This window comes from Musca vetustissima, unplaced genomic scaffold (genome assembly GCF_032173495.1).
Source record: "Musca vetustissima isolate MV318-11 ecotype Yass unplaced genomic scaffold, APGP_CSIRO_Mvet_v1 utg31908, whole genome shotgun sequence".
NCBI classification, from domain to species: Eukaryota; Metazoa; Arthropoda; class Insecta; order Diptera; family Muscidae; genus Musca; species Musca vetustissima.
Window position 1 is genome coordinate 38,383 of NW_026887280.1, and position 18,425 is coordinate 56,807.

At 33.6% G+C, this 18,425-nt stretch overlaps 1 protein-coding gene across 1 annotated transcript; it reads right to left on the minus strand.

Moving 5' to 3' along the window:
- Positions 1 to 2,313: 2,313 nt before the first annotated feature.
- LOC133334843 (unextended protein) lies at positions 2,314 to 9,189 on the minus strand. Its single transcript, XM_061543157.1, has 9 exons — positions 9,137 to 9,189; positions 6,785 to 7,295; positions 6,497 to 6,712; positions 6,242 to 6,415; positions 5,448 to 6,093; positions 5,115 to 5,381; positions 4,829 to 5,049; positions 2,640 to 2,750; positions 2,314 to 2,580 (listed from the first exon to the last, which is right to left on the minus strand). Exons 1-9 carry the CDS (start codon positions 9,187 to 9,189, stop codon positions 2,314 to 2,316), a joined length of 2,466 nt encoding a protein of 821 aa, XP_061399141.1.
- Positions 9,190 to 18,425: the final 9,236 nt, after the last annotated feature.

Sequence of the window (18,425 nt, forward strand, 5' to 3'; positions counted from 1 at the left end):
CAAATATTTCATATTCTTATTCGAACTTCATTCTCGCGAAAACGAGAATGTGAAAAAATTTCTCTGTGAAATGTTCTTCAGAATAAGTCGAAGGGGAAGAGCGAGTAAATTCACGTGGAACTGACTTCCCGAATAAGTCTGGCAATGTTTTATGTTTTACACAAAAGTTTAGTAAACTAGTGTGAATAGAGAAGGAATTTTTGAATTTTCCATTACTGTGAAAAATGCACTAAGTAACGTTTTTCATAAGCAAAAAAAAAAAAAGATTTTTTTTTTTAATGGCATAAAAACGATTTAGCCTCACATAGAAAGTTTTCCCAAATAAAATATATGAAACCATTTATGTTTTCTTTGAAACATATTTAGATATTCAAATATATTTGACGCCAAATAATATTAAATGCTTGTTATGACTATTGTGCTAATAAAATATTGTAATTTATTCATATTTAAAGGCATTTGAAAGATTTTATTGGCCATATTATAAGCCATACAACATTGGGATCAAATATTAAATTAAATTCTTTATTATGAGCTTATTTTTAAATTTATAAATATTCTGAACCGAACATAAGAAATCTAGAACATGAAACTTAAAAAAAAACAATGGAAAACTTAACTTTTAAACAATATTATATATTATAACCAACAAAAACAAAACATTCTCGCTCAAATTTCTTAATAATACATCATAATACAGTGGTGTATTTTTAGGCTTAAGTACATACGGTAAGTAACTTAGTTTGTTGATGTTTTCTTCGTTTGCAAACGTATAAATATTACTTTGTTTTGTTTCACTACTGCAATTGTTTATATAAAAACACGACTGACTCTCTTTTTGTTGTACGCAATGAGGTATTAAATATTAAATTATTACATTCGTATTTTAATTCAATTGTATAACTAAATTGGAAAACAACACACATATATATATTGAAATATAAATGTGTTTTTAGTTAGTTTTAACATTAATTTTTGATTAATATATTATTATTTTCTGTTTTCTTTAAAATAGTAATCACAAAATTTTAAATAATAGAAAAAAATCGATTGTTTGGAAGAAGAGTTACGTCTTCTGTTTTAGATTGCTTTGTTTGTTTCTAAATAGTTTTCGATAGAATTAATACTTAATTATTATTATTATTTGGTAATTCTTTTTCGTTTGGCCGAGCAAGAAGACATAGAAAAAGTGCATGGAAATTTGGTAGTTATTAATAGTATGTGAAAAATCATAACGTACAATTATGTTGTTGGCAAAAATATAATGGAAAAATTCAGAAATTTATTGGATAAAATTCGTGTGTTTTACATCTAATCTCATTTTGTAACTGTTACTGGGTAAAGGCAAGTTTTAAATATAAAATAAATAATTGTCATACAATATGTATGAATAAAAGTTTAACTATATCCTAAAGCAACATTCAAAATTTATTTCTTGCAAATTTTTGGATTAATTAGTTTTTTAATATCATACGTATTGCAAGTAATAAAAATTATGGGAATTAATTAATTTAATTACTGTCACAATTGAAAATATTTTCTATGGGGTGTATTACATTCTGTTGAATAAGTTTTGACATCTAATATTATTGAAGTTGTAGAGGACATATAATGTAAATGCATTAATGAATACCCCGTTTGGATGCAGAATGCAAAATGTACATGTATTTCATATGTGTATTATTATAACATGAATTATTACATCTGGAGCTGAGGCGGCACAGGCATTGAACAATTATCCAAATAGTTCACGAATTCTATGAACTAGAAACTGTTCTAAAGAAATGTAAAAGATTATAGCTCCCAATCGCATTACATGACTTTACTTTAATCTTGCAAACAATTGGAATTGGGGGTGACTTGATATAATTGCGATAAACAATGTGTATATCACTTGTAATTTCAGATGTTACAAATAAATGCTCTGTAATAGTATATGCTATTTTATTGATCAATGTTAATTATCATAGGTTTTCAGAAAATATCTATGCATTTTTCTTGTTCTTCTTGCAAAGCCCTTTTCATTTATCATTTTCGTATATGTATATACATACATATATAATATATTTTAAAATTATAACGTTTTAATTTGTATACGATATATTTCAATTAACAGAATAGTGTTTGAAGAGTAGAACAGAAGGATTGTTTTTTTTTTAATTAAATTACTAAAGAAAAAATGAAGAACGAAATTAAGTTTGAAGTGCATAACTGGTTTCTCTTTAAGTTTTTTGTTTGTTTTGGGGGGGTTTTCTTTAATATCTTAGTTGGAGTTGTGGATAACAGCAGCCGGTACTGTTAAAAAGCTTTTTGTTATTTTCCATTAGTATTGTTGGTTTTAGGCAACAACGGTGTAGTAACTACGTCATTGTTGTTAACTTTTTCACAGTTGTTAGCATGGCTTGTATTGTCGCCGGTACTGCTGCGTCGAGCAGCTGCGTTATTAAAATCGGCTGCTGCAGCCTCAGAAGTCATTAGACTACTTAGGGAAACGGCATCATTGATATCACCACTATTGCTACCAGAATTAGGTTGGTTAACGGCTGCTAGTATACTTCGACTATGCTGTGAAGAAAAGTCCTGAAAATGATAAGGGAGTAGTGATAATTTCGTTCAAAAAAGTACGTAAGAAAACTTACATTAAAAGATGGCGAGGCTGTATTACTACCCACTGCCGTAGATCCTTTACGTATACTTTGATTACTGCGTATATGATGTGGTCTATCATCCTCATGTATAGAGTGTAATAGCTAAAACATATAAATATTTGTTTAGTAATTAATTAAAAAAATGGTTTCCTCTATGTTTTCGCTGTTTGTTTTATGCACAATTTATGTACTAATTTAATAAATTAATTGTTTTATACGCTCAGCGGTTAAAAAGAAACTTGCAATTTATATCGTTACAAAGGAAGTTCGTTGGTTGTATTGATGGTAAGCAAAATACAGGCTTAGCAGAAAAATGTATGTATAAATAAATGCCTAAATTTGTTTATTGAAGGTACTTTTTTACATTCATGAAAAATTTGAATAAAACTGTAAACAGTTGCAAAACCTTTTAAGAATTTAATGGTGCCGAAACTGTCAAGTTCTGAGCCCTTGGCAATACTTTAGCTAATTTATTTATTTAAATTCTTACACAAAGCCATATTCGGCCGATTATTATGAATAGGGGGCACCTTTAAACAGCGGTCATAAAATTTTGGTTTAAATTTTTTCCGACCCGCTACCACAATCTTGTTCTTTATCTGCGTAAACCACTTTGGCTAGCTTTTTCAGTTGTCGACAAATTGTACATGGGTGACAATGTTTTCGCAGTGTAATTGTAAACTTTTATTCTTTTGGTTGTAAGGGCACAGGAAGAATTCTGACAGAGGGTATTAAATTGAATATAGAGTGATAATAAAAAACAAATGGTGTATATATAGCTCCTCCCATACATAATTTTACTCGTTTTCATACAAATGGTGCAGCAAAGAAACCAAGTCTGCCCGTTTGGCATAACATATTTCAGTGATTCCAGAATGGTATGTGTATGGGTTTTTTCAATTGGTTCATATATCTATCTAGATAGCACATTTAATTTCGCCCGATTCCATCTCAATGGTCCTTCAACGATTCTGTCAATCTACAGGATATTGTAGATATTAACATATATTTTATGTACCCAAAGTGGTATCATATAGTCGGCCCCGTCCGACTTTTGATCATTCCTTACTGTTTTTTTGGCATATATTTCCTTTTTTTCTAATACCCATAAACTACTTGTAATTTAAATTAACTTTGAGAAAACAGGGACCGTAACTGTTATACGACCCAAATCAGTATTTGGAGATTTAATAAAATCAATATTTATATCTGAGGAGGAATACATCTTAATTTGAAAAACTTTATTACAGAAATTTTATTTCTGTATTCAAAATTAAAAGCATGTTATATAGGCTTCTTTAACCCTTTAAGCCACAATTTTTTTTCCGCAATATTAGAACAAATTTCTGTTCACAGATTTAATGCAACTGTCCTAAATAGGATATGAACAAAATTTGGCATCTCTAAATCCTTGCTTACGGGAGATACAATACATTCTTTCTGAAAAATATAAGTGCTTTATCAAGAAAACCAAATGCAAAATTGCCGGAAAATCATTTTAAATTATTCTCTATATTTTTTTTTTACAAGAATCAACATCAATTCTGAAGGAAGAATTCGTACAATTCGAATACGAAGCGATTTAAATAATTTGGACTGTATACACACATTAGTACTGTACATACATTTGTGCTTTCTCTATATTGACTTAACTTTATCAAAAATTTTAATTTTTTTAGATTTTTCTTTGATATGTGTCGTCCATAATCAGGCCTTGACATATGAAATGCAAAGAAAATATATCTACTAGCTGAATATTAAATATAAGCTCTAAAACATTTTGTTGCCTGTGGGCAACATTGGGCCAAAATGGGTGAAGAATAATATGGGATACCGTTTGCCGTTAACACTGGAACATTTTAAATGTCTGTGATTAACACTAGAACGCCGAAGGCGGTCATTTTGACCGCTTTCCAATTTCAAGTACAAAAGCTGTGCATTTAATGACACTTTTTTAAATTTGGTGAATTTTTTATAATAAACGTAATTCTATGAGGTACAAAAAGTCACCAAATTTTTTTAAAAAAAAGTGTCATTAAATGCACAATTGCTTTCAAAATGACCGCCTTCGGCGTTCTAGTGTTAAGTTCAAAGATATATTTTAGCTTCATGTTATAGCAATGTAAATGAATGGTATTTATTATACAAAAAAAAACAGTTATTAAAATTTGTGAAATTACCTTTTCTACTTCATCATCGAATTCAGCCGTACTAGGTTCAGCACCCGATTTTCGAGATTTCTCCAACAAAGTAGCCTTTTTAGCTGTTAAGTATAAGTTTCGTTTGATGGCAATATATATGACATCTGTAACAGCACGGACTGAATAATCAGGTACAAATGTCTGACGTACTTTAGAATCCAGTGTTAGTGACTGCAATGAGCCCATTTGAGAGGGAGAATCTATAATTGGAAATAAATTCAAATGAACAATAGTAATCAATATATATGAAAAATGAAAAACTTACCAACAACCACATTAGATACTAAAGCTTGGGTGCCGAAATAGGTGAATGGACCACTTTCGAAGAGCAATGACTCCTTACCAACCGTAACCTCAACACGACCCTCTAAGATAAGTACGAAGAAGTCGACCGCTTTGTTTTGTTGGAAGATGAAAAGGGAAGGATCGTCTTTTTCCTTTCCTTTGCATTTAATACTGTGAACTATGTCCTGGTTCAAAAGACGGCGTAATATTTGTTCGGATATTAATTCCTTTTTGAAGGCATCAATTGCTGAAGAAGAAAAAAAAATAATTACGTCGGGAAAACAAGTTTTATGCATATTTAATATGAACTTACAAGTACTTAGGAATTGGTATGTAGCCAGAGTCAATTGGGGCGATATGCGAATGGTTTGGTTTTCGCGACGCTCGGCAAATACAGTGAAATCTTGTTTTTTATTGCGATTACGTTTAACTTTGGTACGATTATCAACAAATACATCGGTTTCGTCAACAATTTCTGCCTGAATCAATTCTTCGATAACATCTTCCAAAGTTACCAAACCAATTGTCTCATAGAAAGGATCACCATCGCCTTCATTGTTAACACGATGTACAAACGCCAAATGTCCAATTGTGCCATCTTTAAATTGATTGAACATAACGTCAAGTGTATAATCTTCGAATACAAAATGAACAGGATTTTGATAGAATTCACACAATGTCTTCAATGGGGTATTGTCGTCAGGATCAACAAAGGCCAAATCTTTTATGTACAATAAGGTAATAATGTTTTTACGATCGCCATCGTAAACCGGTATACGAGAGAAACCAGATTTCATAATTTCCGATACAGTTTCGAAATCCAACGTTGCATCTAAAGGCAGCATAAAAGCATCATCGATATGTGTCATAACATCGGCAACAGTCTTCTTGCGCAACTCGAGTGCACCAGATATGATATTGACCTCGTTTTTGTCCAAATCGTTGATACCTGTAGTGACCTAAAAATTTCAAAAGCAAAAAATTTACAAATTCAAATATTTTTTTTTAATAAAACGCATTTCAAACCAATAAATCGTTTCCTTTTAAAATTTACTGCGGATGGTGTTGATGGTGGATTTCAAAATAAAATTAATGTGACATGCTTACCTTAACCAATTCCTTAAGACGTTCACGATTATAGACGTTACCAATTTCTTCACCCAACAAAACGTCCAATATTTTCGATGTGGGATAGGACAACGGGAAGGTAATAAGCATAATGAATTTGGTAATTAAAATCGTTTTGGCACCAACCGCCAAGCCATGTCTGGAACATATTGCCTAAATTTTCGGATAATAAAATATATTAGTTATATGTAATTTCATATTGCACTTAATTCGATTAAAATCATTTCAATTAACCTGTGGTGTAATTTCACCAAAAATGACGATAGCAAGGGTAGAGAAAACCACAGCAATTAGACCGGAAGTTAAGCCATCCAAGAGAATTGTAAATGTCGAGTTAACCAACACATTACCCAACAAGATACTGCACAACAGGTAATTACCTTGATCTCTTACTGGTTGGATTTTCTTGGCATATTCACGTTCCTTGTCCGAGCCAGTATTCCGCAAAATCTACATTGATTACAAAATGAAGAAACACTTAATACAAAACAAGAAAGGGCAAAGTTGACAACTAAAAATTACCTTCAACTCGGTGCGATCTAAAGCCATCAGACCCAAATTCAAGCCCGAAAAGAGAGCCGAGAAGCACAAACAAATCAAAATAATAACTATGGACACCCATAGGGGCAGTAAACTTTCGTGACTGCGTACAATGCACCACGAATCCTTGCATTGGTGCAGAAGGGGTATGGGATTTTCTACGTCCTCATCACGAAAAGCATTGACATCATTTTTAGCACAAATATAAAAATCCTTTTTGCCCTTCGGTAAAGATGCTTCATAGAGGGCCGTATTGCCCGTTACCGTACCATTAATAACTTTGTGCAATAATGTAGCCGGAAATTGGCAATAAGTTCCGGCCTCTTTGACTTCAGTTGTAAACGCTATCACAGTATTTTCGGTAATTCCCAATCCAAAAATTCTTATAGTAAATGGGGATTCACTCATAACACTGGGTATGCCATTGTCGTATTCGACCTCATGATCTGAGGACTCTAAACGGAAGCCAGTAATAGTTAGTGGAGGGTATGATCTGAAAATATATAGTAAGTGATAAAAATTAATATTGGTAGAATTCTTCTTTATATGGATTTTTTTTTATAGTATATCTCATATATGTATATCATGACAAAACAATATTGTTGTTGTTCTTAATGTCTTCTTCACAAACAAATTAGTATTAGAAATATTTTATTAATATTTATTGTATTATGTAGATTCAATTGAAAGCGAGTAAATTTGAAATAAAGATCACAGCTAAAGGTTTTGGGTTTACATTACCAAAACATACGTTTTAGTATCTCAATGCGGCTAACGACAAAAACCCTTAATCACGAAAATTTTAAATTAAATGAAATAATGCTGAATTCGATAGCCTTTTGCTCTTTTCTTGTTGCAGAATTCCGCTACTTATCTTGCCTTTATTGATTTCTTTCTTAACTCGTTTAGCCCAGAACAGGGAATCTCCGTACGACTATTTTCTTTGTATAGAAATACGACTATTTTCTTTGACTGTGATATTGTCTGCTAGAGATTGTTTATTTGGAAAAATGAAAACCCAAATTAAGGGGGGCCTTTGTATGGTAGTGATGTAAAAATCATGAACCAAAATTGGAATTGGAAATTGGAAGCGTTGTGGAAAAAAGTTTTTTTTTTGGTCAGATGGTCATACACATATTTTTTAAATGAAAGGCACTTCGGATTCTAAAAAGTTAAAAGTACGCAAAAATATATACATTTATATGGATGATATGTCCAAAAATAAACCTTCTTAGAAAATTATCCGCATAAATATGTTCTAACCCAAAAGACCCATAGGATGCGGCTAAATCTTTCAAAATAACAATATGCAAACCTTGATTGATAATTATATCAAAAAACTAAAACTTGTTAATAATTTAAATACTAAGCTCAGAGGCTTATACATTAAAAGTTTTTAATGCGATTTTAATGTGATTGTGTTCACAGAAACATGGCTTAAGCCTGATATAAAATACACTTGTAGCAAGATATTTTATTATTTCTCCATAAAATATTCATAAGAAGAAAAAACATTAGTATAAGTCATTATTATCCTATCGTTAATCCTTGTTGTTTTGTTTTGATTCACTGTGCAACATTATTTAGTTTAGACTTTGAACCTTTGCACTGCGTAAATATTTATTGTTTGTAACGAATATTCAAAACAAATTGAGTGAACGAACAAACGCAACAGTTATTGAGTGACTATTGATCACTGATTGAGTGTTAGTTTAACGTTGTTTATGTTGTCTCTTTTATCCTTTAGTTTGCTAACGTAAAGAAAAGCTTTTGTTTGTCAGTTAAGATATTGAGTTAATTTGAATTATATTCGATCAATACTTTTGAAAGCTTTGTTTGGATCGCTATAAAAGGACAATGGTTTTACACAACAGACCTTGATTCTCTTATAGACAATCCATACGGTAAGAAGTAAGTCTTCTTGGAAACATGATAATGTGGCCGGTTGACTTATTCTTCCAAAGCTAATTACATGGAATACCTGGTGAAAGCGATGGCAGTCCCTTGTATTCATGTCTGAGGCATATGGAATAATTGTCAACAAATGTAAGATTATTGCTTTAATAAAATATTATAACGTTTTATGTAGAAAACCTTGGTGTGTTTCATTTTAATTGGAAAAATATTTAAAGTCACACACTAAAACCCGCTACATAATTGGCGCCCAACAAACATAATTCAACCCAATTAATTTGTATGGAAATTCCTGTAACCCCAAGAAGAAAAAGTCCACGTTTACAAACAATGACGTGTACATCTCTAACAACCGAGCAGTTTGAGAAGCTGGTTAAAGCCGTAGCTGCAGCTAATGTTAAAGTTGGCACGTTTACTCACTGCACGGCTAGGTATAATGGAGAAAAAGATTCAACTAAGCTGGAGGAATTCATCTCAGCTATCACTACGTTTAAAACGGTGGAAAATATAGGTGATCAGGATGCGATCAACAGCATGCCGATGTTATTGTTAGGCGACGCTTCTGAGTGGTGGAGTGGTGTAAAATCTAAAGCGAAGAAATTTGAGGATGTAGTGAAGATGCTTCGTGATGCCTTTTGTACAGCAAAGCATGGCGCATATATGCTGAGATTTTTGATGGAAAGCAGCAGAAAAACGAAGCCACTGATGTTTTCATTAAGAAGAAGAGAGCATTATTTGCAAAACTTCCAAAAGCTCCGTCTGAAAGTGACCAAATTGACATCCTGTTTGGAATGCTTCACGTCCAAATTCGTGATCGAGTTTTTCGGCATAAAGTGGCAAATTTCGACGAATTACTCAATGATGCACGAGAAGCTGAAGATTCCCTAGGTGAGCGTGGCAAGGTTGTGAACACTGAGAATGTAGCTGCCGGTGGTTCAATTCGATGCACGTATTGTCGCAAAAAGGGTCATACTAGAGACAATTGCTTCAAGAAGGAGAAAATTGAATCCGAAGCTAGGCAACAAGCCAATTATATTGCTCAAACCAATACGGAAAAACCGAAATTGGCATGTTATGGTTGTAATGCTCCAGGATTTGTTCGAGCAAATTGTCCCAACTGCAGCGGAAACAAAAATAAAGGACATGCTGAAGGACATGTTGGTTTTAATAATATGTCACTTCGTACAGTTGGAAGAGAGATTCCACTGGCGAATATTCAGATGTTCGGTGTACCAGGTCAGGCATATATGGACACAGGAGCTCGTACCAGTATCGCTAGTGCCAATCTAAAGAAGGTAATGGATTTCCATGGTTGCATATACAATAAGGTGCGAATGGAAATATCTTTAGCAGACGGCAGCAGATCAGTGCAAGAATGTCTGTCCACTATTTGCAAAATACTTATTGGTGGCAGATCATTAAATATACAATTCGTTATTTTGCCAAATGCCGCCAATAATCGAACATTGCTGGGAGCAGATTTTCTTGAGCAAGCAGCTATTATTATGAATATGGGCCAAGGATATTGGTGTTTTGTAGATGATCCAAATAGTCATTTCGATTTTCCAGACTGTTTGCCATTAAATTTGAATCTGCTCGAGACGATTAAAGTGGCCAATCGAAACATAAAGCCTATCCCAAAAGTGATGCCTTCATTAACGTCGGATGCTGTGAAAAGGAAACATGGAGATGAAGTACATGTGGAAAAGAAGTACCACCGTGAAGTCTACATGTCTGAATTTGAGGATTTTGGACCGGAAATTACCGGAAATGACTATTCTCCACATTTTTAAAGATTGTCTACCTCTGCACGAACAAGATACTCCAGAGCGTAGCAACAAAGCTGAACTTTTTCGTGTTAAATCACAAAATGACGAGTATCTAGACTCAATTTTCACCCCTCTATTTATGGCGGATTTCACTACTTTAAAGCCTTCGGACGGACATTGTCTAAATTATGAAGAAAAGTCAAAATTGGACCAACTTTTGAAAACCCATTGGGAAATTTTTGGAGAAATTTGTGAACCAACACCCTTTATGGAACACGCCATTAACACTGGTAGTAAATCTCCAATATTTTCGCCTGCTTATCGACTATCCTTCGCGAAGATTAAAGAGTTAAAGGCAGAAGTTGACCGTATGCTCGATTTGGGAATAGTGGAAGAATGTGAATCTGCTTGGGCATCGCCAGTTGTAATGGTTCCAAAAAGAGATGGAGGCATACGTGTTTGCGTCGATTACCGAAAACTGAATAGTTTTACTGAGCCTGATCGCTACCCTTTACCAAGAATGGACGATTTGTTACATGCCGCCAAAAGTACTAAGTTTATGACCACATTGGATCTTCAGAGTGGATATTACCAGATCGCTGTAGCTGAAAAAGATCGTGATAAAACGTGTTTCATTACACCATTTGGGTTGTTTAAATTTACAAGGATGCCATTCGGCCTCAGAAATGCCCCTGCCACATTCCAACGTCTTATAGACCGTTTTAAATCTGGCCTGAGTGAAGTATTTATATTTGCCTACTTGGATGATTTAATAATATGTTCGGAATACTTTGAAGAACATTTACGAGATTTGGATTTGGTGTTTAAGCGTCTAGACCAATATAAACTTCGTGTAAACAATTCAAAATGTCGTTTTTGTTGCCGGGAAGTAAAATATCTTGGCCATATTTTAACTCCTGCCGGTATAGCCGTAGATCCAGCAAAAACAGAGGCAATTTCGGAGAAAAGGGAACCCAGAAACTTGAAGGAGTTGATATCTTTTATTCAAACATGCTCATGGTATCGTAAGTTCATATGCAATTACGCTGAAATAGCGAAACCCCTTACAGATTTAACAAAGAAAACTGCTACATGGATTTGGGGGGATAAACAGAGAGTTGCGTTTAATGAATTAAAACAGAGGCTAATATCTCCACCAATACTGAAGCAAGCTCAGGATGGCTTGCCATTTATAATGAAAACGGATGCAAGTTCGTTTGCTCTCGGAGCAGTTTTGATCCAGGGGGAGAAAGGGGATGAACATCCCATAGAATATGTGAGCCGATTGCTTTCTAGTGCTGAAAGAAATTATTCTACCACGGAGAGAGAAGCATTGGCAATTGTTTGGGCCTGCTCAAGATTCAGAGGTTACATCGAAGGAGCAGAAATAATCATGATGACTGACCATCAACCATTGAAATGGCTACTAACCGTCAAGTGTCCTGTCGGTCGTTTAGCCAGATGGGCTTTGCAGGTACAACAATACAACTTTCGAGTAGAATACACTCCAGGAAAATCTAACTCGGTGGCAGACATGTTATCTCGTCCAAGTGGTTTTGATGATGAATCAAATACTGCTCCTCTTTTAAACATCCAAATTGATTTCCCTACCAGAACTCCAGAAGAAGTACGTGCAGAACAAATGAAGGATGAAGCCATAAAACGGGTCATCAATTCATTGGAATCTGAGGATGAAGATTTGAGTCATTGGGCTAATCGAGGATACATTATGAACGAAGGAGTCCTGTATCGATATAATGATGATGAAACCGATGAAGCACAATTTGTTGTTCCTGAGCATGAGCGACCTAAAATTTTAAATACATATCACAATGATAGTACTGCTGGACATTATGGTGTGGAGAGAACCATGCAACGAATCTCTAAGAGATATTTCTGGCCAGGTATGAGGGCAGAAATAACAAAATATGTTAAATCATGCATCGACTGCCAGCGATATAAAGCAACAAACATGAAGCCTGTTGGACTTATGAAGACAACCAGTTCCAACCAACGCTTTGAAGTTCTAGCTGTTGATCTTTTTGGGCCACTGCCTCCAACTGCTGATGGTTATCAGTGGATATTAATTGCCGAAGATGTTGCTTCGCGTTGGACTGAGCTTTTCGCCTTGAAAGAAGCCACTGCCGAAATATGTGCTAAGGTCCTAATAGAAGAGGTATTCCTTCGTTATGGAATCCCAAGAAGGCTTAAAACTGACAATGGAGTCCAGTTCATTTCTGCCATAATGCAGCAAGTAACATTCTGCATGAATATCCAACAACAATTTACCCCAGTGTACCACCCCCAGGCGAATCCAGTTGAACGTAAGAATCGCGATATGAAAGCACAACTGGCTATTCTTGTTCAAGGACATCACAATACTTGGTCCACCCATATAAGTGCAATTAGGTTTGCCATGAATACCGCCAAATGTCAATCTACGGGATTTTCCGCCGCATTTCTGACTTTTGGAAGGGAATTGAGAACATTGGATGACGTACATCACGATTTAAGATCTATAGTAGAAAGTGAAAACTTTGTTCCTCAAATTTCGACTTATATGAGCAACTTATCAAAAATCTTTAAAGATTCCATGGAGTGCGAACAAGGAAGACAAGATGCAAACAAGAAAATATATGATTCCCACAGAAGACCACAGCCACATTTTGATGTTGGAGCCACAGTATTGGTTACTACCCATGTACTTAGCCAAGCGTCAAAAGGAGTAACATCAAAATTCGTTCCGAAGAGAGACGGTCCCTATGTCATAACAAGGAAAATTGGTTCATCGTCCTATGAAGTAGCTTCTCCTGAAAATATCAACTTCCCACTTGGTACATATCATGCGTCCGCATTGACACTTTATGCTGGTGATACTACTAATATTATGCCACAGCCTGTGCATCCCATACGCAAGAGAGGAAGACCAAGGAAGTCCTAAGATGTGTTGTCGTGCTTTCGGACCGAAGCCGCACTCCAAAGGGGGAGATTGTAGCAAGATATTTTATTATTTCTCCATAAAATATTCATAAGAAGAAAAAACATTAGTATAAGTCATTATTATCCTATCGTTAATCCTTGTTGTTTTGTTTTGATTCACTGTGCAACATTATTTAGTTTAGACTTTGAACCTTTGCACTGCGTAAATATTTATTGTTTGTAACGAATATTCAAAACAAATTGAGTGAACGAACAAACGCAACAGTTATTGAGTGACTATTGATCACTGATTGAGTGTTAGTTTAACGTTGTTTATGTTGTCTCTTTTATCCTTTAGTTTGCTAACGTAAAGAAAAGCTTTTGTTTGTCAGTTAAGATATTGAGTTAATTTGAATTATATTCGATCAATACTTTTGAAAGCTTTGTTTGGATCGCTATAAAAGGACAATGGTTTTACACAACAGACCTTGATTCTCTTATAGACAATCCATACGGTAAGAAGTAAGTCTTCTTGGAAACATGATAATGTGGCCGGTTGACTTATTCTTCCAAAGCTAATTACATGGAATACCTGGTGAAAGCGATGGCAGTCCCTTGTATTCATGTCTGAGGCATATGGAATAATTGTCAACAAATGTAAGATTATTGCTTTAATAAAATATTATAACGTTTTATGTAGAAAACCTTGGTGTGTTTCATTTTAATTGGAAAAATATTTAAAGTCACACACTAAAACCCGCTACACACTGATTTTTTTTTCGGTTTAAAAATTCGCCCAAAGCTTCACAATATCGAATATTAGGGAGTACCTTTATATGAGGTTACCAAACATACTAGGAGTAGTATCAATGTACAAAATTTGAAATTTTTAGCACTTTTATTGGGCACTATTTAAAATTTTTAGCACTTTCTACAATTTTTTTAAACAAAATCTAGCATTTTTTATCAATAAAGTTTTGGCAACACTGTTGGCATGTAATATGAATTATTACGATGCATTTATTCCTGTGAGATGGAAATCATGAACTATCTATCAATCATTTCTAATCAATACTCTATATTTAGAAGATGCAATATGAATAAGATATAAGTTGGGAACACTGGGACTTAAAGGGTTAACAAATACACATTTGATTCGATTGCTTATTTATTTATATATATTGGTATAATTTAATACTTTCTAAATAGAATGCAATATTTTTATTTGGAATATAAGTCGCAATATTTCACTAACAATTTGATAATTTTTATTTAATTTTCAATTAATCAATTTGGCTTTTGAAAAATGCCAACAATTTCGAACAATGCTATAATAACCATTTCAAAAAGTTGTGTTATGATAAATCATTATTTAATGTCATTTATGAATAACGATTTCCATAGAAGGCTTTTGGAGTAAATCGGCGCTAAATCTTCGTTTTCATACGAAAGATAACATTTCTATATAGGTCAAAATCTTTGGTGAGTATAAATAGAAGCGGGAAGGACGAATGGGTTTCGTGTAAAAAGTTTTAGAACTTGAAAAACTGACAGACTCTATTAGGTTCTGGTACGGAACTTAGGTGTTTTCGTTCGTAATGATGGGTGCCGAAATTACATAATAACAATTTAACAATAGGGTTTTACTTACTACTATTAAGAAGAAGAATTGAAAAAAGGTAATTTAAATAATTTTTTTGACTTACATTTGAATTTGATTTATTGTCCAGTATAGCTTTAACATAATTTAAGATGCAGGTCTCTACTCTACACCAATGAAAATATCATTGTTTGGTGAAAATAGTCATTTTAAGAGGAATAGAGGAGAAACGTTTTAGTTTTAATCGGTTTGTTTAACATTTATATTGGAATGGAACGTAGTGATGCCTGATTTATTTATTACTTTCATTGGGGGAGATTTATAATCACTAGAAACTGTGGAAAACATAAAAGTATTGCATTGAAAATAAAATGTTTGGAACAATGTGGAGTGCTAACTACATTGGGTGTTTAGGACGCAGAAAATATTGATTTTTTTTAAATGCAATTTGATTGAAAATACTACAATGTTTGAGACATTATTTGAATTACTAGTGCCATATAAATATGACAAATTAACCCACAACCTTGACACACTTCTATTATTTTAATTGGATCATCTTTGAAGAACAATGCCAAAGTAAATATTTGCCAAGTGCTTGAATAAATTACTATAAGAAATTCAATTGTGAAGCTTTGTTCGTTCATTATTTAGTTGTGGATTATATTAATTGATTATTGCGTGAAAAGTGATAAGACGAATATATATAACAGAAAATAAAAACAAATTACGAGGTTGACCATATGATTACCCTTCACAACTACCACAGCCCTTTAACTTCTGTATACCCCTTTAAAAATTTCAGTATTGTATATATAACATTTAGAGTGAAGCTAATTCTGTTATTGTTAAAAATAGATAAACAATAAAGTAAAGAAGACCTCTCTTTGACTGTCAATGAAGCAGGCCCCACGTTGGGCGCCAATAAAGAAGAGTCCTCTTTGGGATTCAATGAAGCAGGCCTTTCGTTGTGCGCCAATGGAAAAGACCTCTCGTTGGCTGTCAATGAACCAGGTTCCACGTAGGGCGTTAATGTAAAAGGGCTTTCTTTGACTGTCAATGATGCAGGTCCAACGTTGTGCGCCAATGTAACAAGTCCCTCGTTGGCCGTCACTGTAACAGGCCTCTCGTCGAGCGTTAATGTAACAGGCTCCACGTAGGGCGTGTCAATGGAACGCTGGCTATATTGGACTGCAAAACAGCCTTGCTTTGCAATTTGTAGCAATTCACAAATAAAGAATCGTGGATTTGGTTATTTCTAAATACACACTTTATTACTATTCTGCGCAACGTTACCAGATGGATACAATGTATCGTGTTTGAATGGAGATCGCGGAATTAGTTGGTTTAGGGTATTTATTCTTACTCTGAGCTATCTTATCAGATGGATACGATGTATCGTGTTTGAATGGAGATTACTAGTGAGCTTATTATTGAGCGATAATTATTGAGAGATTATTAATGAGCGACTTTTTGATTTGATTTGAAAATTGTCATTTATTTAGAAAATTATTTCATTGTACAGTATACATAATGGCTATAGTATAAAATTAAACTTAAATGCTATTTCTCCTATGCCATATGGCATACAATGAAGCAGACTACGCACTATTTCATATCTAGCGCATTTGGAATGTCTTTAAACAAACTAGTACTTATATATACTCTTTAAACTTTACGTGCCTTAAAAAATTAAAAAAAATAGGCCAAACCTGAATTAACTTCAAACTACCTTAAAAATACGTTTACATTGTACCGGATTTCGGTCACCCAGTGGGTTTAAATTGCCAATTCCATTGCATATATGTCAAATACTCATGAAGTAGGTTAACTCGGTAAAAAGTTATAATATAATTCTGTTTAAAACTAAAATTACAGTTAAATTATATACAATTTCTGGTTTATTGAGCTGTGCTATATATCGCCGTCAAATCTATGGTACCTCCTATGATAGTACATCAGACGATCTTCTTCATCGTAAAGGATTCCTCCGTCTCGTAGCTAAGTAAAGCCGCGGGAGGGAGGTGCTTCCTTCTACGTATAGAGTGGAGTTCTTCGTTGCACTCCAGGTACCGCTCCACTATTCCATTTTCCACAAGCTGGCTCTTTTCCAAGAAGATGAGGGCATATTTCATCATGCAGACATAGATTCGGTTGAAGTCGATTGCATTGTAGATGTTCCTATTGGCCGGACGTCTATATATTCCATTGCTATCCAGTGTTGGTATCATTCCCAAGCATGATGCAAAAATATTTCTTCCCACATTCTAATCCTTTCCATCTGCACAGACTATATGTCTGCCTATGCTGCAAAGGAGTAGGTGATGATGGGACGAAACACTTGCTTGTATATCAGCAACATTACCTCCGAAGAAAGTCCTCCTCTCAAGCGAAAGAGTCTTCGATAGGCAAAGTTCATCTTTTTGGCCTTTGAAAGCACATAATCCAAGCTACTTCTTGTATTTTTTGATTATTAAAGTATGAACAGGGTTGTAGTTGCATTTTAAATTCAAATAAGGGTTGCATTAATAAGCTTAAATCTAGTTGAATAAATAAGGATTACATCAATTCGTAGAAATGTTGATTTGTTTAAAATACTGGGTTGCTTCAGAAGTTTATAAAGCCACATATGCAAAATCGTAGTTATCTTAATTTATTTCTTAATTTCCACAACATTTTTGTGTTACGCTGTTTCAGAATCTACAAGTGTATACCATTTATAAAAATCTTTTTGGATTTTTCATTTATAAATATGAAAAGTTTTACCAAATTTTTAAGTACATGAACAGTCACACAATTTAAAAAAAATCTATTTCATCAAGTCCAAACATTATTTACAATTTTCATAATTTGTTCATTAATTTATAAAAGGCATTTGGACATAATAGGCCAAACAATAACAAACAATTTAAATACACAGAAAAAACATAGCGACATCCATTTTCATAATTTTCAATTCAAAATTTTCCATGAAAATTTTTTCTGTGTACATATGTTTGTTTCTCAATCATCATCATTTTTCCCTCTCATTCTGAGTTTATTATTAAGAATAACAAATTAGAATTAATTGTCTTTAATGTTTTTGTGTAGACATTTTTCAATTAAGTTTGTAAATGAACTCGAAATAAATGGACAGACTGTAAACGTTTCGTTTATGGAGAGTGAATTCAAAATGTTTTGCGTACGGGTTAAATGACAATAAAGCCGCCGCTAAATGCACTTGTTGTACATTTTGTAGAGTAGAAACAATTACAAATTTATAATATTTTTTTGTATATGCCATGCGTAATTTATGCTGTATGGAGTTACAAAAAAATGTAAGATATTATATTAGCTGGGTCCCAAGGAAATCGACAAAGATAAATATGTCGGAATTTTGGTTAATTTTGGCAAATTAGTGTCACAGATTTTTAGTTAATTC